At 37.8% G+C, this 22,787-nt stretch overlaps 1 protein-coding gene across 1 annotated transcript; it reads left to right on the top strand.

Annotated features, from left to right (window-relative positions):
* Positions 1-9,348: 9,348 nt before the first annotated feature.
* SOSTDC1 (sclerostin domain containing 1) lies at positions 9,349-13,639 on the top strand. The gene is made up of 2 exons (XM_046020999.1): positions 9,349-9,657; positions 12,180-13,639. The coding sequence occupies exons 1-2, from the start codon at positions 9,453-9,455 to the stop codon at positions 12,593-12,595; spliced, it is 621 nt and encodes a 206-aa protein (XP_045876955.1). The 5' UTR covers positions 9,349-9,452; the 3' UTR covers positions 12,596-13,639.
* Positions 13,640-22,787: the final 9,148 nt, after the last annotated feature.

Consider the following 22,787-nt stretch of genomic DNA (forward strand, 5'->3'; position numbering starts at 1 on the left):
TCCTCTCTCTCTGCCTGCCTCTCTGCCTACTTGTGATCTCTGTCTGTCAAATAAATAAATAAAATCTTTTAAAAAATAATAATAATTTTACTAATCTTAAATGCAGTGTGCTGTCTATTAGGGTTGGAAAAGTAAATCCCATGATTTTACTGTGATTAAAATAAATGTCTTTATATTATTTTGAGTTGTAGTACATAATTCTCAGTGACCCATCTCCCACATGTGCAGAAAAGCTTCCTTTCCCCCCAATTGGCCTTTCTTTTGTTTCTCATTATTTGTTAACTTAGTATATATATTCAAGAAAGATTTCCAAGAACAGAATTTTGAGTAATGGAAAGTATATTTGCAGGAATGATTGGCATAAAGGCATGAAATCAAATGGTAAGCACGAGAAACTATGGTAGGAGCATAAAATAGGAGGCTTCTGGGTGTCTCAGTCAGTTAAGCATTTGCCTTTGGCTCAGGTCACGATCCCATAGTCCTGGGATCGAGCCCAGCATCAAGACCCACATGGGGCTCCCAGCTCAGCAGGGAGCCTCCTTCTGCCTCTCCCTCTGCACCTCTGCCCTGGTTATGTTCTCTCTCTCTCACTCTATTTCAAATAAATAAAATCATTTTTTAAAAAAGGCATAAAACATAAGTGAGGAATGATAAAGAGTAGGTGGCTCATGAAGGTGTTTGTTCTGCAAGGAAAAGGATCAACTAACTTTTCAATTTATTTTAATTAATTAATTAATTAATTTGAGAGAAATTGAGAGGGAATGAGAGTGATGGGGGTGAGGGGCAGAGGGAGAGGGAGAAACAGGCTCCCTGCTGAGCAAGGAGCCCTGACACAGGGTCAGTCCCAGGACTCTGGAATCATGATCAGAACCCAAAACTGACCGAGTCACCCAGGCGGCCCATCAACTAAGATTTTTAAATGAGATATTCAGATATGCATTTTTAAAAGATTCTGCTGGATCTTCTTGTGGAGACTGCATTTTAATGTGATTAAGAATGGAAGATGAGAGATCATTGAAGAAGTTAGTGACAGCAGCCCAGGCAAATAATAATGAAATCTTGAACTAAGTCAGTGAATATCTAGGCAATTTAAAAAGGGGGATGTTGAGGGACACCTGGGTGGCTCAGTTGGTTAAGCGGCTGCCTTCAGCTCAGGTCATGATCCCAGCGTCCTGGGATCGAGTCCCATATCGGGCTCCTTGCTCGGCAGGGAGCCTGCTTCTCCCTCTGCCTCTGCCTACCTCTCTGCCTACTTGTGTTCTTTCTCTCTCTGTCTCTCTCTCTGACAAATAAATAAATAAAATCTTTAAAAAAAAAGGGGATGTTGAGAGATGTTTATTATTTATGGTTTCACATAAAACACAAGGAGTATGTTTTATAAACTTGTGGAAATATATCTACACAGTAGTTCATACTACTTGGGAATTACTAAAAGTAAGGAATTAGACTTAAAAAAAAAACACCTAGGGGCAGGACTAGATGACGGTGGATATGTAAATCAAAGTCTTAGTGCTACTTGACAAAAGATTACTAAGCCAAGTTTTATCATTATACTCTAAGAAAGCATCCTACTGAATTTGCTGTCAATCACTGGACAGATTTCTTGAGCTCTGATTCTAGTTGTCTCTTAGATGATTTCCCTTGGCTTCTGACCAGCACCCTAACCTCCTCTTAACCCAGTCTAAACTCATTATTAAACTCTAAACTCTTCCAATCCTGGTTCCCTCAGTTCACCTCAGTCTTCCTGGTCACCCAGCTTTAAGACTTTGTTTATGCCTTTGTCTTCATTTCCAACCACCTGCAAACCTACCTCCTCAGTGTCTTTAACCTCTGTGCTACCCTTTCCTTTCTCCTTCGAAGTTCAGGATTTAAATATTTTTCACCCGAGTTCTTGAAATAATGTGTCCCCTTCCTGTGTTCCAGCGTAACTCCACCTAACCCATCTCCTACATTGTAGCTAGATTCGGTGTCCTGAAACAGTGCTGGCCTTGGCCTTCCCCTGCTTCCCAGGGCTAGTGGACATTTCAGTTAAGGAGATCACTTGGGAAAACTCTTTGTTATTATCTACTAAAGCTGAATACACAACATCCTCTATCTCCTCCATTTCATGAGCAGATTTATATCTAACAAAAGTGTATATCCACGGATGCATCAAAAACAGGTACAAGAATGTTTATAGCAATTTTATTCCTGATAGCCACAAGCTAGAATCAATCCAGTCTAAATTGGATAAATTGTCACTGTCTATGCAATGCGATAGTATGCAACAATGGCAAAAGTCGTTTTTATATCAAATTCTGAAATAGACAAAATTAATAACTGGTTTCAGAAATCAGAACAGTCATTTATTTTAGCATGGAGGAAGGAGGTGATTACTAGGAAAGGGGACAGGAAGGGAACTTCTGGGTACTAGAAATATTTGGTCACGTTACCTGGGTGTAAGTTACACAGTGTTTTTACTTTGTGAAAATAAAAATAAACACACACATACCATACACATCCTTCATTGGTTCTCCATTGCCTACCAAATTATATCCAAACTTTCAAACCTGCAAAGCAGGATTGTAGTCAATGACCTGCTCCAATCTACTTTTCCAATCAATGTAGTCCCGCTCATTTTCCATGTTCCCTACCACATTCCCTTGGATCCAGCTGCTCGGCCCCTTACACCGCAGCTCCCATCTGTACGTAACTTAGAAGCAAATTACTTCATTAAAAATATCATAATTGAAAAAAATTAAAAATTAAATTAAAAAATTTAAAAACTAGATCAGAATTGAAATCAGAAATTTCTACAGCACCTTAATTTCCCAGAAAAGACTGCAGGGGTGTTGAGCCAATTTTTCTACTACATTCTTTTTGTTCTCCAGTTTTCTGACATACCAAGAACTAAAAACTACTAAGTCACTACTAGTGATGGAAGGCCCTAACCAATTTAGGCTCTGCCAGGAGGCCTGTTAGTACCTGAATAAGAGATTCCCCAGGAAAGAGTGAAGCCATACCGTGGGCTGCCAGGGCTAGGAGCCTGATGTGGCTCCTGGAATGAAGGAGGACATGGAATGCTTCCGAGGTTGGTGGGCAACAATCAAAAGCGTAATCGGGGCGCCTGGGTGGCTCAGTGGGTTAAAACCTCTGCTTTCTGCTCAGGTCATGATCCCAGGACCCTGGGATCGAGCCCCACATCGGGCTCTCTGCTCAGCAGGGAGCCTGCTTCCTCCTCTCTCTCTCTGCCTGCTTCTCTGCCTACTTGTGATCTCCGTCTGTCAAATAAATAAATAAAATCTTTAAAAAAAAAAAAGCACAGTGATCAAAGAATCTTGCCTAAATCTGGAAAACACTGATATCTATGAGAATCAGATGTGGCTGCCAAAGTTTCTAGTGAGCGAGGTTATCGCTGTAGGTAGTAATTGTCGTGTCCATCTCCATGGAACAAAGCATTTATCAGTCACTGGAAGACATGGAGAGTATCCAGACCCTAGGGAGAAATAAATACAAGAAAAGAAAATGAGTTCAGGTTTTGGCCAACTGAGTTAAGCTTTAGGGGCTGGCTGCCATCAGGCTGTGCAGACTGGAAGAATCGGGAGAAGAGTCCAGTTAAACAGATTAGGCAACTGTAATGGAGACTATGGGGATAGAGGACAGGTGTATTCTAGAGCACTGCATCTCAAACTTTAGCATGTATTACAATGACGAAGAGAGTTTGTTAGAACACAGATTACTGGGTTCTGTGCCAGAAGATTCTGACTCAGGGTCTGAGGTCAGGCCCAGAATTTGCATATCTAACAAGCTGCCAGGTAATATAGGGTTTTAGAACAACTACCAGTCTTGTGGAACAAAACTAATTCTAGCTCCCAGTATTGGAGACAGGCTATTTAATATGCTACCAGCTTCGGTCACAGTGAGTTCAAGGACTTGTGTGAGTGCAATGCACAGTGAGGACATCGGTTCCTACTGTGGGAGGTGGCAAAGTCCAGTGGAAAGGATGACTTAGGACTCTCTCTAGTTTGTACAATTGTATGGAAGCCCTGACTGTCTTCAACTGTTCCCTAGAGCTTGCATGGGGGGTTTTCCTTAATAGTAGCTTGCTGGCATTTTTTAGGACATTTACAGGAGAATTTGTGTAGACCTATAGTTTATAACCCAGGACTATTTTACATACCAGGATTATATTTGGCAATGACCGAAGATACTTCTGTTGTTCACAGTTGGGTGAGGGAGTTGCAGTTGGTGTCTGGTGGACAGCGCCCAGACATGCTGCTGAACACCCTACAATACACAGGACAGCTCCCATAACAAACAACCATTTGGCCCAGAATGTCAATAGTGCCAAGTCTGAGAAGTTCATCTAGAAATACATCCGCTGGAGTTGGAATTTCCACTTGGGTTTTATTTCAGGTGACACTGGGCATTATGTCAATGAATGTTAACACTTCATTGAATGTTAACACTTCATTGAATGAGCACTTCATTGTCAATGAATGTTAACATTTATTCTACAAATAACCCCAAAAAACATTAAACAAAATAAAAATAAAGAGACGACTAATAAAGGTGATGAAGGAGGAAGAAAATCGTACAGAAGGATCAAGTTAAAGGGGAATTCCTTTAGTGGAGTTCTAAGCAGGAGCTTTTGGGAAAGGGGAGGCAGCAAGCTCCATGTCTCATTCAGCTTTGCAGACTCCGGCCTACAGCGTCTTTGACAAATATTGGGCTCAACACATAATGATATGAAATGAATAAAAGATGTTGATCCATTCTCTTTTTAAGGATTTTTGTGTTCGAAGTTTCTATAGTAGTTTTATTTTTCTTCTAAACCAATGACGGTCAACTATTTTGCCAGTTAGCAAGCTCTATCTTATTAACTGGAACTCTCTGAACATAGTCATCCACAGAAGACCAGATAGAGCTCATTGTTGCTTTCAGTAAATATATTTTGTTTATATTTATTCTGGTTCTTCCCCTGTCAAAGATTAAAAAAAAAATTGATCAGGCTAATTATTTTTAAGCAAAAAACATTTATACATTTTTTATTATTTATTTAATCAAGCTAAACAATCCTTCCTTTTAACTTTTGTTCTCCACCTTAAATTGAGTTAATTGTATTTGTTGGAGACCTCTCTAATCTTTCCAAACTCATTTTTAAATTCAAAGACTCTAACGAGAAACAGTACTCTTAAATTCATGTTCAGTGACTGTTTCTTCCACATTTCTTCTGGGCCAGGTTTTGTGCTAGACATTTTCATGGTTTTTATTCTTCAGTGAGGTAGGTATGTGTGATCATGTTTTATACATGAAGCAACTAACTTAGACAGTATCGGGAACTATAAGTTCAAACAGATTATGAAGAGCAGAAATAAAATTCAAATTTAGGGGCACCTGGGTGGCTCAGTGGGTTAAAGCCTCTGCCTTCGGCTCAGGTCATGATCCCAGGGTCCTGGGATCAAGCCCCGCATCAGGCTCTCTGCTCCACGGGGAGCTTGCTTCCTCCTCTCTGCCTGCCTCTCTGCCTAGTTGTGATTTCTCTCTGTCAAATAAATAAAATGTTAAAATAAATAAATAAATAAATAAATAAATAAAATTCAAAATGAGATTTTCCGACTCCAGTGCTAGGAGTCACATGAGCAACAATACTATGTAGAGCATTAAAGTTACTTTCCAGCTTCCGCACATCAGACCAATAGTAGTAATTCTTTATTGTTATTTGATAGTTAATAACAGAACAACATTGATGCCCAGCTGAGGACTGGAAAATAGGTTTCAAAGCCCCAAGAATGGAAGTTGCCCAGTCACCATATTGAATGGTTTCACATCTAAAGCTTCCAAGGCACTAATGTTATTCACAAAATTAATAGTTTAATTACTATATCTGCATTTTTAAACAGATAATATCATATTATCTATGGATGTGTAACAAATTACCCTCAAACTTAGTTTAAACAACAATTATTATCTCATAATTTCTGTGAATGCCTCTGGCTTAAAGACTTTCATAAGGTCACAGGGCCTATGCCAGGTCTGCAGCCTCACCCGAAACACTGACTTTAAGATTTGCTTTCCAACTCACCCATGTAGTTGTTGATAGAATTCAGATCCTCATGGTTTGTTTGGCTGAAGCCTTCATTCCCTTGTTGGTAAGAGACTTCCATTCCTTGCCACTTGCCACAACTCTCCGCGGGAAAGCTTACATCATGGTAGTTGGTTCCTAGCAAAGCAATAGAGAGTTAAAGCAGGTAAGGAAGCCTGAAGTCACAGTCCTTTGGTAACCCAGGCATAGAGTTCACATCTCATTACTGTATTACGTTCATTAGCAGTTAGTCCCTGGGTCCAGTGCACACTCAGGGGGAGCAGATTGCTTCAGGGGTGTACATACAATGAGTAGAAGGTTATTAGGGGCCATCTTTATGACTGCCTGCCACAAATATTAACCAGTGTCTGAGCATGTGAAAAGGTAGTTTTTCCTATTTTTCTTTTTCTTTTTTTAAAGATTTTATTTATTTATTTATTTGACAGAGTAGGCAGAGAGGCAGGCAGGGAGAGAGGGGGAAGCAGGGTCTCCGCCGAGCAGAGAGCCCAATGCATGGCTCAGTCCCAGGACCCTGAGATCATGACCCAAATCAAAGGCAGAGGCTTAACCCACTGAGCCACCCTGGTGCCCCTTTTCTATTTTTGTTGAACAACTAATTTATCCATTTATTCAGCACTATTCATAAGATAAAAGTCATTCTTGAATCACAAGGCTTTCAAACCCATCAGACAATTAACCACTCTGGTACAATGGCTGAGGTGCTGACTCCAGACTTGAGGAGGTAGACAGCAAGGGAGTTTCCTTGGTCCTAGTTCCACCGAACGTGAGACTTGAAGGAAAGACTGTATTAGCCTACGATGAAGGGAATGAGGAAAATATTCAAGGAAGATTTTCCAGACAGAAGGAGAAACGTGTACATACAGGGTTTTGGAGATGAAAAAGAACATAGCTTCTCAGAGGAATACTTTCTTAATCAATTATATCAAATATTTTACCCATAATCTTAGAGTTTGTGGTTATTCCTAGTGAAGTAGTTTTAAACTGGATGGAAGAATTGTTATATCAAATTTATGATTTTTTTCTATTTTGTCGAAGTAGTTTTCTAATTTGGTCCCCAGGGATATATTGGACCTGAGAGCTCAGAATTTTTCCTGTCTACATGCACCAACTCTATTGCTCTTGCCCCTAATTTGCTTCTGCTTGAGGTATTATCAGGCAGAATACTAGGTGCGGATTTAACAATTATAAATAAATTCAGTCAATATGATTAACCTATCATAATAAACTGCAAATTATAGTATCTTCTCCTCCTCTCTCTCTCTCTCTCTCTCTCTATCTCTGTCACACACACACACAATAGTAATGGGGAAGAAAACAGATTACTTTGACCCTCTTACTTCCTTTAGGCATTAGGTCTACTGGTCAATGGTTAATATTAACATACTTCATGTAATTAATATCAAGTATCCTGATAAGTAGTCTAAAAACTTCTTCTGTTAGTATTTTAGGAGGATGCCTGTTATATAATGTCCATGTGCATACAATAAACTGGTATTTTATTTTTCAGAAAGGATATTAGAACAAATGACTAAATAAAACCTTAAGATAGAGATCTAATTATTATTAAGCCATACACAAAAAATTGAATTTTTTTACTTCAGTTTTTGAAATTTTGATTATGTAGAATTTTGAATATACGCAAGAGTAAATAAACAGAGCATCCACCATCCAGTCCTCACAACCATTAAGCCATGGCCCGTCTCGCCTCACCTACAGTTCTAACTAACCCCCTACCAAACTATTTTTGAAGCTTATTCCAGATACCATATCATTTCATCGAAGAATATGTCAGTATAAATACCTCTAAAAGAGAAGTAGCTGTTGATTTTAAACAACAAAACCATAATAATACTTTTCTTCTAAAAAACTCTCATAATTTCTTAGTATTATTAAATAATTAGTCTTTCATTCTTAATTTTACTTTCTTTTTATAGTGAGATAGAGAGATAGATAAATGGCAGTTCTCCACTAGGGTGATTTTGGCCTGCAGGGGATAGTTGGCAAAGGCTGGAGACATTTGTTGTTATAATGGAGGGGGTGGAGCTATACTACTGACATCTAGAGGGTAGAAGCCAGGTGTGCCGCTCAACACTCGGAACAGCAGCTCACAACCAAGAATTATCTATCCCTCATTGTCAGTAGTGCTACTTGGTGACAGGGATGGATAGATGGATGGATAGATAGATATGATATGATATACCAAATCTCCATGCTATGAGGTCATTTTAGTAACCACACGAAGGGCAAAAATAGACCTAAAACTGAAAAGAGGATTCAGAATGTGTAATTATTCCAATCAAAATGTCCCATAAATCAGATGAAATTACATGATTTTTTTTAAGCGTTGGAGAATCGCCGTGTAAATGGCACATCTGTTGCAGATGTGGATACAGAAGTTCAGGAAGGTACTAATTTCTTACATGGGCAGGAGAGGCGAAGGAAGCAGCGAACAAAATACTTAGTAAATACAGGTAGAACGTGCGTTCTGCAGCACATGAAAAACTTAGCAAAAATTATTTTGAATCTGCTAAGCAATAATCTGTCAGAAATGGCTTTTTTCATGAATGTTCATGATTGTGACATATTTTTCAGATGAAAACTGATAGTAGTTACTTGAATGCAGAAAGAGCTGTGCTCATTATCCTCCACACAGAACCCCTGGCAATAATTTACCTAGCAGAGCAGCAGTTCGTGCAGATCAAAGCTGCATTATTTAAGTGTGTCCAGGGGGCAGATCTGAGCTCCGAATGCCTTATACTTTAAAGGGGAAAAAGTATACATACATTGTTTTGCTTCTCGAGAAACAAAATACGTTTAATAGGTGCTCCGTACAAGTCCCACAAAACTCACACGAATTCCACCTAGTATCTGGGACGAAACCGCTCGCTACCCCTACCCTCCTGTACTCTAAAACCTGAGGGGGGAGAACAGAACAACTGTGAGAATGTAAATCTCTTCAAATGCACAGCAGTGTATTCTCATTTAAATTAAACCCGAATGAGATCTAGATTCGGGAGAGGAAGTGGCAGGGGAGGTAGTCCGGAGTTGCTATACAATGTGCCTGGCCGCTTCAGCTCCCAGAAACTGATGAAGCACAACTCGGAAATTTCAGGCAATTTGTATACCAAGCTCCTCCTTTTCTGTAGTCTTCTCTTCCATTGGTAAAATTCTTTTGCAGGGTCATGTAGGGATCCCACCCCTTCTCTGTGTTTTCACTCTGAAGCTCTATACAACTTTACACCTGAATGAACGCCAAACCTCACTGGATATATAAAGGGAACCTTGAGGAAGAATTTCACAGTTACAGTGCAGAAGCAGAAGGAAAGGAATTAACCAGCTCTCCAGCCAAACAAATCCTCTCCTCACCATGCTTCCTCCTGCCATTCATTTCTATCTCATTCCCCTTGCATGCATCCTAATGAAAAGCTGTTTGGCTTTTAAAAATGATGCCACAGAAATCCTTTATTCACATGTGGTTAAACCTGTTCCAGCATACCCCAGCAGCAACAGCACGATGAATCAAGCCAGAAATGGAGGCAGGCATTTCAGTAACACTGGACTGGATCGGAACAGTAAGTGTCTTTTACTTGCCTGGATTTGGCTTTTTTTTTTTTTCTTTTTTGGTAGCATTAGCTCACATTCCTATAGAATTGTTTCATTGCTAACTAACCTGAACCATGTATATTTTGCTCAACAATCTGGGAGTAATCTACTGCATGTGTAGATTGGCATTCTTCCCTACAAAGTTAATATAACTAAAACAGTGGTTTGATAATGCAGGCGTGGACTTAAGTTCTATCAGACATCCAAAGGAGAAAATGTTTCTGGGAATTAAACTGTTGCTTTTTAAGAAGGGTGCAAAATGAGATTTTTTTTTAAAAGTGTGGTTCTAGGTAGTTTAAATTAAGTTGTTTTCTGTGTGTTTTAGGACATGTACAATTGTGGTAAAATGTGTAAACATAACTAAGCAAAGTATGTATAGGAAATCACAGGCTTTCTGGAAAAAAAAATGGCTCACACAGATTTCTAAAATATGTTCAGTGAAATAGTTGAGAGTTTTGATGATGATCAGTGTAAAAGAGAGATGTAACTAAAAATACTGGAGAATCATATTTTTCTAAGATGATTACTTCTTAACCAGATCAAGATTTGGGTAATTGTATTATTTCTATGAAAGGCTGGGGAAGCTTTTGTAACTTTAGAGATTTAAAATAATAACAGTACAATAATATTTTGTACAGCGAGGATTTGTTTTCTTTTCTGTTTGCTCAGCTGACACCCTAATGAACCACTAGTTAGAGGAATTCAAATTTTTTTCTCCTAACTTTTGCTTCACTTCTTCCCTTCAAGAAAAGTCCACATGCTAACAATCAGGTCTTAAGAGAGACACAGAGAAACAGTGCACAGGAAATCTGACACACATCTTTTGCTGTACCTCAACTCCATTCAACAGCTCAAAGTAGCTCTGACCTTTGAAAAGTCAAAGCAAATATGCCTACGAATGTCTTTCGAAGAAAACCAAGGTGTTTTCACTTTCATGAAGAGAGTTGCTTTTAGGTACACAGGAAGCATCTGATTATTATTAGATTCCTGAGCAATGTGAGGGGGATGCACTGTCAATGAGCTGTCACTGTAAAAATGCCGACCGACCGTCTATGCACAGGGGAACAAAAAGCTAGGCAACCCGGAATCATCTCTGGTTGTTTCCAGGTGCATTCCTAAGGCAGATGCAGGAAGGGAAGCTGGAATCAGTCACACGGGCAGAGCACACTGACCAGCCCACCAGTTTGCTCTTTCATTTTACTCCTGCACTGTGTACGGATATATGTGTATCTACAGAAGTTGTTTTACAACTACTACATCCCTTTAGGCTACATCTGTCACCTCAGAAGTACTGAGGCAGAGACACAAAGTATAACTCCTAAGTCAGTATCTCCTTCCAATTAGCTTTCGGTTTTCCACTTCAGTGCGAGGCTACTGCAGTGTTTCTTATAGTTTTTTATCTTTCGAATTTTGGCAGTCTATACTTAGAAACTTTCCTTTCTTCTGGCTAACGAGCTTTGATTTCTTTTCAAGTTTGTTACAGGCAATTCTCCTCGAGTTTAGATAACAAAGCAATGAAAAGGAAAACTCAAATATTTCAAGATTAATTTTTGCTTTAATTACAGACGACACGTTAACCAGAAACAGCCAATTAGAGAACATCCTTAACAAATTCAAATAACTAAACAAAAAGTTTGCCATGACCAATGTTCAGGAAACGAACACCATGGTTCTTTTCGCAGTTGTAAATCAGACATGTTAGGCATTTTTCTGCCATAAAATTCATGGAAATGTAGCCAAGTTGTTATGGCAACCATACGTTCCTGATTTGGGGGTCTTTTCTATTCTTCAAATTTTGAGTCATAGTGACATTTTGCACTTCAAACATTTTAATATTTGTTTTTAAAAGATAGCTTGGGAATTTATGTTTAAAATGTAGTTATTAAGTTTGATATGCAAAATGTCAGATTTTGTACACATATGTATGTATGATTCTCTGCAGCTGAATTTTTAATTGAAACAAAATATTGTAGGGAACATATGCATTATACACAATATTTAAATACTTTCCACATTTTCCCAGTAGATTAAAAAAAACTAATTAAAAGCACTTGCAGGTATTAACTGATATGACCTGTGAGAAAAAGAACATTAAAGTATACTATTTTTTAGCTTACTAAAGAGTGAATATTTTACACAAGTGTAAGAATTGCTTAAGCCTTACTGGAGAGTAAGTAAAAAAAATGGGGTTTTCAAATACTTTAGTAAGCAGTCAGCAAATGTTATCCATGAAAACAGAAATCAGGCCTAGTTTATTTTGTTTCAAAAAATGTATAGCCATGTAAACCGATCATTTTCATGAAAGTCTCTCTATAACCCCCCAGGCAGATTTTTACATTGTGAAAATAAAATAAGGTTTTGCTTTCTATTTCACAATTTGCTATCCTTTGGATACAGTTTTTGTCATTGCAGATTACTTTTTTTTTCTTTTTTAAATCAAGTGTTCATTTGCTTCTTGTCTTTAATGCACATTCTTTTCTTTTTCCTGCAGCTCGAGTTCAGGTGGGTTGCCGGGAACTGCGTTCCACCAAATACATCTCCGATGGCCAGTGCACCAGCATCAGCCCTCTGAAAGAGCTGGTGTGTGCCGGTGAGTGCTTGCCCCTGCCCGTGCTCCCCAACTGGATTGGAGGGGGCTATGGAACCAAGTACTGGAGCAGGAGGAGCTCCCAGGAATGGAGGTGTGTCAATGACAAAACACGTACCCAGAGAATCCAGCTGCAGTGCCAAGATGGGAGCACACGCACCTACAAGATCACAGTGGTCACCGCCTGCAAGTGCAAGAGGTACACTCGACAGCACAACGAGTCCAGTCACAACTTTGAGAGCATGTCGCCTGCCAAGCCCGCCCAGCACCACAGAGAGCGGAAAAGAGCCAGCAAATCCAGCAAGCACAGCCTGAGTTAGAACTCAGACTCTCCCAACTAGACTGACTCGTAACCATCTGCTTTACAGATTCGACTGCTTGGAAGACTCGAGCCTGCCATTGCTATTTTGTTACTTGAAAATATATGCTTTCTGCTTTGATCAAACCCACCAAGCTGTCCTAAGTATCAGGACCTTCTTTGGGGTAGCTTTTCCCTTTCAAAGTTTTCAAGATGTATGCATATCCAGGAGGGCAATTTGCATTTAAATCCCAGGCAACCTGCAGTTTTAATTCCCCATGGTTCTCAAAAGACTGGTGGTACTGTATACATCACTGAATCATTACTTTTTAAACAGAAAATGGCTTCTCTGTCATTCTCCACACCCTAACCCATTCCCCACTCCCATCCCTAACAAAACCCCTTCAAAATTAAAAAGTTAAAAAAAAAAAGTTGCCACAAATCTTCACAGTAACACTTCAGAAAGGTGCTTTTTTTTCTTTTTCTTTCTTCTTCTTCTTCTTTTTTTTTTTTTTTTTTTTTTTTTTTGGTAATCTTCATGGGAAGAGTTTAGCAGCCATGAGTGATTTCCTTTGAAAGAGAGCAAGATATTGTGACATTTCACTTCAGAACTCAGCCCCGTAGCTTTTGACAGTCTCATAGTATGAAATTATACCCTGCATGCTGACCCTTGCTTAGAATGGAATGCCAGAAATGCATGGCAGCAGCTAATAAGTACTGATGAACTATTTATTTGTCAATGTTATTATTTAATGAGGTTTCATGTGATTTTTTTCAAAATGTTAATTTTTTATGTTTTGAAGCTTTTCCATGGACCTAAATATTTTCCTAAATGATTTGTGATTGATCTAGGAATATGAGAATACGTGTTGTAGATATGTAAAATAAATATTTTAGTCTCCTTATTACATATATGTTGCATCATCAACTTTATCAATAGTATGGATCTTTTTAAATCAATAAGATGCTTTGTAAAGCTGAAATATGTAATACTTTTTTGTTTAATCTGTGCAATCAGAAGGTGATTTAACCTTCAATTCCATCAGTTTCTTTGAACAAAAATAAACACTGCTAAAAGCTGTTGTCCTTGCCTTTAACATGTATGGAAAAACTACATGTTTACAAAAATTAGAATATACGTAGCAGGGTAACCAATTTTTTTGATAAGGCACATTTCAGTTTTGACAGAATGCTTGGCAGAAGAGAGGAGAGAGAGGAAGAGAGACAATCTTTTTAGTAAAGAGTTGATTTAAAAAGTTAGGAGGCAGGGTTCCTGGGTGGTTCAGTTGGTTAAGCGTCTGCCTCTAACTCCAGTCATGATCTCAGGGTCTCAGGGTCCTGGGATCAAGTCCCACATCAGGCTTCTTGCTCAGCAGGGAGCCTGCTTCTCCTTCTCCCCACTCTTGCTCTCTCTATCTCTCAAATAAATAAAATCTTAAAAAAAATAAATAAAAATGTTTTTAAATTTAGGTGGCAATCCAGCAGTGAGTTGTAATGAGAATATCATATTTACATACGCCCAGGAGGCCAGGTCTGCTGCCCATTATAGTCACCTGGAGGAGATAGTGCAAGACCCAGTGTCCAGGCTGTCATCCAAATCACATCACAATTTCTGGCACTAGAAATCAGATATCAGCAGTTTTTAAGGTTTTCCAGGTGATCTCAACATGCAGCTAAGTTTGAGGAAAGAATTGTGAAAAAATCGCTATCGTATATTGGGAGAATTTTCAATACTATTGCATGGTCCCCTAAACAACAAAGAAAACAAAATAAAAACAACAAAGGAAACAAAAACTAATTTTTCAATGTTTTCAAGTCTGGCATGTTATAATATTAAGCAACATAACACAGTCTTGACCATACACACACACACACACACACACACATATATATGTATATATACACACACACATATGACTGCTGTGCTAATTCAGTCAAATGATTGATCCCATTACTCCAAATGAGAACCAAAGGGGCTTGGTTATGTCCTGATAAGATCTGGGTTTTCCCTTTTGGATCCTGAGCATCAAGGGTCCTTTGTACTCTTTTACCAGGTTGTTCTCTTTGTAATTGCAAGTTTAAAAGTCACCTGTATATTACACATGGCACAGTGAATTAAATAAGGACATTAATATTTTCCCTCTTCTATAAGAGGTAGGAGAGTCTCAACATATATAAAGACAGAAAACATCTCTAATTTTATAATAATGCTAACTATTGTACCATTAGATAAAGTGACAATTCATAGTCTACTATTGATTTATCTTCCAGCCTTTTTATTTCATAGTATATAATCATATTAATATTTGAGACATTCATAATAGTTATATCATAAGTTGAATATTCCAAAAATATATTGTTTTATATGAGCATTTCATTTGTTTATCATTGCTCCATATAGAATAGTTAACATAATAGAAATTTAAGACACTTTGGCCATTTCTCCTGTCTCAACTAGATAGAACCTTTAGTAGACAGCCTTAGAGTTAAAAACCTAGGGATACAGCAAAGGCGGTTCTAAGGGGGAAATACATAGCCATCCAAGCCTCCTCAAAAAATTGAAAAATCCAGAATATACCAGCTGTCTCTACACCTTAAAGAACTGGAGAATCAACAACAAATCAAATCAACTCCACATGCAAGAAGGGAAATAATCAAGATTAGAGCAGAAATCAATGAGGTAGAAACCAGAGATACAGTAGAACATATCAATGAAACCAGAAGCTGGTTTTTTGAAAGAATCAATAAGATCGATAAACCATTGGCCACACTAATCCAAAAGAAAAGAGAGAAAGCCCAAATTAATAAAATTATGAGTGAAAAGGGAGAGATCACAACTAACACCAAGGAAATAGAAACAATCATCAGAAATTATTACCCACAGTTATATGCCAATAAGCTAAGCAACCTAGAGGAAATGGATGCATTCCTGGAAAACTATAAACTCCCAAAACTGAACCAGGAAGAAATTGACAACCTGAATAGACCGATATCTAGTAATGAGATTGAAGCAAGCAGTGATCTAAAACCTCCCAAAAAACAAGAGCCCAGGACCTGACGGATTCCCTGGGGAATTCTACCAAACTTTCAAAGAAGAAATAACACAAATTCTCCTGAAGCTGTTCCAAAAAATTGAAGCAAAAGAAAAACTTCCAGACTCTTTCCAGACTCCAGCATTACTCTGATCCCCAAACCAGGCAAAGACCCTACCAAAAGAGAGAATTTCAGACCAACATCACTGATGAATATGGATGCTAAGATTCTCAACAAGATCCAGCAGCACATTAAAAAGATTATCCACCATGACCAGGGGGTATTCAATCAATGCGATAGAACAAATCAATAAGAGAAGAGAGAAGAACCACATGGTCCTCTCAATTGATGCAGATAAAGCATTTGACAAAACCCAGCATCCGTTCCTGATGAAAACGCTTCAAAGTATAGGGATAGAGGGAACATTCCTGAACTTCATAAAATCTATGAAAGACCCACAGCAAATATCATCCTCAATGGGAAAAAGCTTGCAGCCTTCCCGTTGAGATCAGGAACACGACAAGGATGTGCACTCTCACCACTCTTGTTCAACATAGTATTAGAAGTCCTAGCAATGGCAATCAGACAACAAAGAGAAATAAAAGGTATCCAAATTGGCAATGAAGAAGTCAAACTCTCTCTCTTTGCAGATGGCATGATTCTTTATATGGAAAACCCCAAAGACTCCACCCCCAAACTACTAGAACTCATACAGCAATTCAGTAACGTGGCAGGATACAAAGTCAATGTACAGAAATCAGTGGCTTTCTTATACACTAACAATGAAAATACAGAAAGGGAAATTAGAGAATCGATTCCATTTACTATAGCACCAAGAACCATAAGATACCTGGGAATAAACCTAACCAAAGAGGTAAAGGACCTGTACTCGAGGAACTACAGAACACTCATGAAAGAAACTGAAGAAGAAACAAAAAGGTGGAAGACCGTTCCATGCTCTTGGATTGGAAGAATAAACATTGTTAAAATGTCTATACTGCCTAGAGCAATCTATACTTTTAAGCCATTCCGATCAAAATTCCACTGGTATTTTTCAAAGAGCTGGAGCAAATAATCCTAAAATTTGTATGGAATCAGAAGAGACCCCTGGCGGCATCACGTTACCCGATTTCAAGCTTTACTACAAAGCTGTGATCACCAAGACAGCGTGGTACTGGCATAAAAACAGACACATAGACCAGTGGAACAGAGTGGAGAGCCCAGATATGGACCCTCAACTCTATGGTCAAATAATCTTCGACAAAACAGGAAAAAATATTCAATGGAAAAAAGACAGTCTCTTCAATAAATGGTGCTGGGAAAACTGGACAGCGATATGTAGAAGAATGAAACTCGACCATTCTCTTACACCGTACACAAAGATAAACTCAAAATGGATAAAAGACCTCAACGTGAGACAGGAATCCATCAGAATCCTAGAGGAGAACATAGGCAGTAACCTCTTCGATATCAGCCACAGCAACTTCTTTCAAGATATGTCTCCAAAGGCAAAGGAAACAAAAGCGTAAATGAACTTTTGGGACTTCATCAAGATCAAAAGCTTCTGCACAGCAAAGGAAACAGTCAACAAAACAAAAAGGCAATCCACGTTATGGGAGAAGATATTTGCAAATGACAGTACAGACAAAAGGTTGATATCGAGGATCTATAAAGAACTCCTCAAACTCAACACACACAAAACAGATAATCATATCAAAAAATGGGCAGAAGATATGAACAGACACTTCTCCAATGAAGACATACAAATGGCTATCAGACACATGAAAAAATGTTCATCATCACTAGCCATCAGGCAGATTCAAATTAAAACCACATTGAGATATCACCTGACACCTGTTAGAATGGCCAAAATTAGCAAGACAGGAAACAACGTGTGTTGGAGAGGATGTGGAGAAAGGGGAACCCTCTTACACTGTTGGTGGGAATGCAAGTTAGTGCAGCCACTTTGGAGAACAGTGTGGAGATTCCTCAAGAAATTAAAAATAGAGCTTCCCTATGACCCTGCAATTGCACTGCTGGGTATTTACCCCAAAGATACAGATGTAGTGAAAAGAAGAGCCATCTGTACCCCAATGTTTATTGCAGCAATGGCCACAGTCGCCAAACTGTGGAAAGAACCAAGATACCCTTCAACGGACGAATGGATAAGGAAGATGTGGTCCACATACACGATGGAGTATTATGCCTCCATCAGAAAGGATGAATACCCAACTTTTGTAGCAACATGGACGGGACTGGAAGAGATTATGCTGAGTGAAATAAGTCAAGCAGAGAGAGTCAAATATCATATGGTTTCACTTATTTGTGGAGCATAACAAAGAACATGGAGGACATGGGGAGATGGAGAGGAGAAGGGAGTTGAGGGAAACTGGAAGGGGAGATGAACCATGAGAGACTATGGACTCTGAAAAACAACCAGAGGGTTTTGAAGGGGCAGGGGGTGGGAGGTTGGGGAACCAGGTGGTGGGTAATAGGGAGGGCACGTACTGCAGGGAGCACTGGGTATGGTGCAAAAAGAATGAATACTGTTACGCTGAAAATAAATTAAAAATAAATAAATAAAAACAAACAAAAAAAAAATTAGTGTGTTCCAAAATCTGAGGCATAAAATGAATTTGACCTGACAATAGCTTTTCACAATCAAGAAGACTATGTTTTTGCCCTTTAATAAGAAAACACTGAAACCAAAGTTTTGATGATAATAAAATGCTAAAATCATCACTGATTGGATGGCTAATTGTGAATTGGTAAATTAATGTACTAGGAAAAATGAAATGGAATAAAAGAAGATTATAAATAGGACTTCTCTAGTCTCAACTAAGTGAAGAATTGAATGTATTTCTGCTGGTCACATTCAATTTACTGATCTTTTCTGGCCTTGTTGCATTGATGATGCATTCATTGCATGGTATTTGGCATCAAATGAGAGGAAAAGGTCAGCAATCAATAAGAAAGACCTAGGATACAATCAAGCTTTCAGAGAAGTGCAAATTAAAAGTCAACAGAAAGAGTAGCTTTATAGTTATTATTTTAAAATGCTAAAAAGCACTTGCATATGAATTGCTGATTATATTTCAGGTTTTTTTTCCCTCCGGTTAACTCACAAATTCCCATCTGATTAAACTCTGCATAATTGTCTTCTCGCCTTAGTAACTATCAGTTCAAAATGGTGAATTGTGATAATTTTAACAGAGTCTGTCCTCTAGTTCACATTCTTAATATCTATCCAAAAAGGGATTTTTTATCAAATTTATTTTTATCACTATGAATAAAGGACTTTTTTAAGAGACTCAATAGATAGAAGATAGATATTAATATTGATATGTATACACATATTAGATATATAGATAGATGTCAATAATAAGAATGAATGGAAAATTAATAGCACATATGCAAATAAATAATACATATTGTGCGCTATGCCTGAGTTAAACATGGACATACATAGAGCTTTTGGAAATACCTTGTGGCAAAAAAAAAATATTTTAACTACAAATCTTTTATGTTTATTCATTTATGTTAATTACAAGTAACTGCTAATTGATATACTCTATTAACCATTTTTATTTTACTGTGTATTTTTTGAAGAGCAATGAAAATTAAGTCACTTTCTTTTAAATTAAAAAGACTGAATCTTAATCTACTTCAGCCCAGTGTCAAATTAGTAAGGTTTTATTAGGAGATCTTGCTTTATCATTCACTCTACCTGCTACTAGAATTAGTATTTTTAAGTTATGTAACATGACATGTCTATTTAGCATGAGATTTACTTATTTGGGTATTTTTGTTGGATATAGAAATCTGGGTTCATCAATTCCCTCCCCCAGCAGTTAATTAATTAATTTGTTTGTTTGTTTTTAAGTAGGGTCCACATCCTATGTGGGACCCAATGTGGGGCTTGAACTCACAACTGTGTGGTGGGGACTTGAGCTGAGATTAGGAATCAGTCTGTCACTTAATGGACTGGGCCTCCCAGGTGCCCCAATATTTACTTTAATAGGTACTGAACAGAATGGTTGTACTAGGCAGTTATGGTGGAAAGAATAGTATTTAGTCAAAGCAAAACCAGGAAAAAAAAAAAAGCAAAACCAGGAAACTTCCAAACAGCTGAATAAAATTTATGTCTTTGAAAGTTTAAATTTAGTATGTGAAATATCCTTTTTTTGGTTATCACCATGAAATTTCGGTACCAAAATCAAATTCATATATAATGAATTATATAATTATATAATTAGTTGGAATTAAAGCATTTGGATTTGATGGAACTCTTGAAAATGTTTTTTAGCAGTGAAGTGGAAACACCTTAAATTCAGCATTTGTATGCTTCCTCTAGTTATACACTTCTCCTATAAAGTGAAATGCATGGAAAATCTTTGATAAAATCCTGTAATCACCTAGAAGGAATTCAGTGGGAAAATGATTTAGGACCCTCAGTGCTAGATTATATTCTCTTGTTAGAATACTTTCTTCCTTCTTGGTCTTATTGGAGGTGACTCCCACCTTGGTCTTATAGGAACCTATTCCAATACAACTCTGTGTTAAATGAATCTAGATTTGTGAACTAAGTAGATATTTGGCCATTATTGTTACATCCACAAAGAGAGACCTTCTCGAATAGACACCCCAGAAGACGTGCTCCTTGTCAGTGTCATTGTCAATTCCGTTAGTTTATCTACACTCCTGACTCATTAGCTAGCATTGCGTTTGGTGCCTGAGCCTGCATATTTTGCGAATTGTCTAGAAGAGCTACAGGATAGCAACTACTGCAGAAATCCCAAAGGAAAGATGTTTTAGCTTCCAGGTTCAGAACTGATTAAAATGAATGCCAAACTGACTGCATAATTATTTCCAGTGCAAATTAGACCGAGTGATAGTTTATCATCTGCCTTGACAGACTTGCCAAAGGATTTGTTTTCTGTTACAAATGAAGAATGAAACAGTTTGGGAGATTTATTAAGGAAACTAAATGTTTTCCTTTGCATTTTACTCACTGCACACTAAGGATTACCTTGTATTATCGACTTTATTTTTTAGTGGTGGGATTAGGCCCTTGAATCTGAGACAGGGTGTCTAAACTGAATGACATTGTCAGTGATACCAATGTATTCAACCAAAATTCATTGTTATTAAAACTGACATTGGGTAGGGCATGTGCTATGGTGAGTGCTGTGAAGTGTGTAAACCTGGCGATTCACAGACCTGTACCCCTGGGGCTAATAATACATTATATGTATTAAAAAATTGTTAAAAACCCAACATTTTACTATTAAAAGAAAAATATCAGTTCTTTTTTCAGTAGGAATAAAGGCTTTTTTGGGAGGCATTTGTTATTAAATTCCCCTAAATTAACCTAAATTTGGCTTTGAAAGATAGACAACACAAAGAACCCAGGAGTCTAGTAACCAGGACTTTTTAGCAATCCATTACGATCTTTAATTAGCACTATATGTTAATACAGTGTCCCTCGAACAACATGGGTTGGAACTGAGCCAGTCCAGGAATACACGGATTTTTTATGGCATAGTATTATAGATGTATTTTCTCTTATGATTTTCTTAATATTTTCTTTTCTCTAGCTTACCTTATCATAAGAAGACAATATATAATACATATACACAATGTGTGTTAATTAACTGTTTATGTTATTCATAATGTTTCCCATCAACCATAGAGTATTAGTAGTTAAGTTTTTGGAGAGTCAAAGCTATACATGAATTTTTTACTGGAAGAGGTTGACACCTCTAACCCCCACATTGTTCAAAGGTCAACTGTGGCTGACAATTTTTACTAACTGAAGCTCTCTCTCTATTTTTTTTTTCCTTGTTTCCTCTCTTACTTCTTGTATGTGTGTTTTAATTCCTCACACTTAGAGAGTTAAAAAAATAACCAAATCTTTCTTGCTACGTACTTCCTTATTGTAAACCAAAGATAAAAATTGCCGGATGAATTTAATAATCTAATGAAAGGTTGCCCTTTGATACTATCTTTCCTAAGAATTGATTACTTTGGTCTACTTTGTGTACTAATTAAGAAGACTTTAACATTTAATGTGTGACTATTTGACATTTTAAAGTAATAATAAAGTTTTCAATTTACTTATTTGCAATTTTTTATGTAGGCATTTTATACAAGTGACTTCAAGACATGTAAACTTGGTTTTAAAGTTTTTATTTAAATGCCAGTTAGTTAACATACAGAGTAATACTAGTTTCATTTATACGATAGAGTGATTCGGTACTTTCATACAACACTGGGTGCTCATCACAAGTGTGTACCTTAATCCCCATCACCTGTTTAACCCCTATCTCCACCCCCCTCCCCTATGGTAACCATCAGTTTGTTCTCTATAGTGAAGGGCTGTTTGTTGGTTTGCCACCGCCCCCTCACTTTTTCACTTTGTTCTCATTTGTTTTATTTCTTAAATTCCACATACGAGAAATCATATGGTATTTGTCTTTTTCTGACGGACATATTTTGCTTAGCATAATACTCTCCAGCGCCATCCATGTCATCACAAATGGCAAGATTTCATTCCTTTTTATGGCTGAGTGATATTCATTGTGTGTGTGTACACACATGTGTGCACTACATCTTCTTTATCTATTCAGCAATTGATGGACACTTGGGGGTGTTTCCATAATTTAGCTATTGCAGATAATGCTGCTTATAAACATCGGGAAGCGTGTATCCTTTTGAATTAGTATTTTTGTGTTCTTTTTTTTTTTAAAGATTTTATTTTATTTTATTTATTTGACAGACAGAGATCACAAGTAGGCAGAGAGAGAGGGAGAGGGGGAGAAGCAGGCTCCCCGCTGAGCGGAGAACCCGATGTGGGACTCGATCCCAGGACTCTGGGATCATGACCCGAGCCGAAGGCAGCGGCTTAACCCACTGAGCCACCCAGGCGCCCAGTATTTTTGTATTCTTTGGGTAAATACCTAGTAGTGTAATTGCTGGATCATTGAGTAGTTCTATTTTTAACTTTCTAAGGAAACCCAATACTGTTTTCCAGAGTGGGGGCACCAGTTTGCATTCCCACCAGGAGTGCAATAGAGTTCCCCTTTCTCCACATCCTCACCAACACCTGTTGTTTCTTATGTTGTTGATTTTAGCCATTCTGACAGGTGTGAGGTATAGTTTTAATTTGCATTTCCCTGATG

The sequence above is a fragment of the Meles meles genome, chromosome 10, assembly GCF_922984935.1.
Source record: "Meles meles chromosome 10, mMelMel3.1 paternal haplotype, whole genome shotgun sequence".
NCBI lineage: Eukaryota > Metazoa > Chordata > Mammalia > Carnivora > Mustelidae > Meles > Meles meles.

What these genes read in the sequence shown, in the direction of transcription:
- SOSTDC1 (XM_046020999.1), top strand. Translation starts at nt 9,453, where the DNA reads ATGCTTCCTCCTGCCATTCATTTCTATCTCATTCCCCTTGCATGCATC. An exon ending in CACTGGACTGGATCGGAACA is followed by an intron (nt 9,658 to 12,179) that starts GTAAGTGTCTTT and finishes TTTTTCCTGCAG; the next exon opens with CTCGAGTTCAGGTGGGTTGC.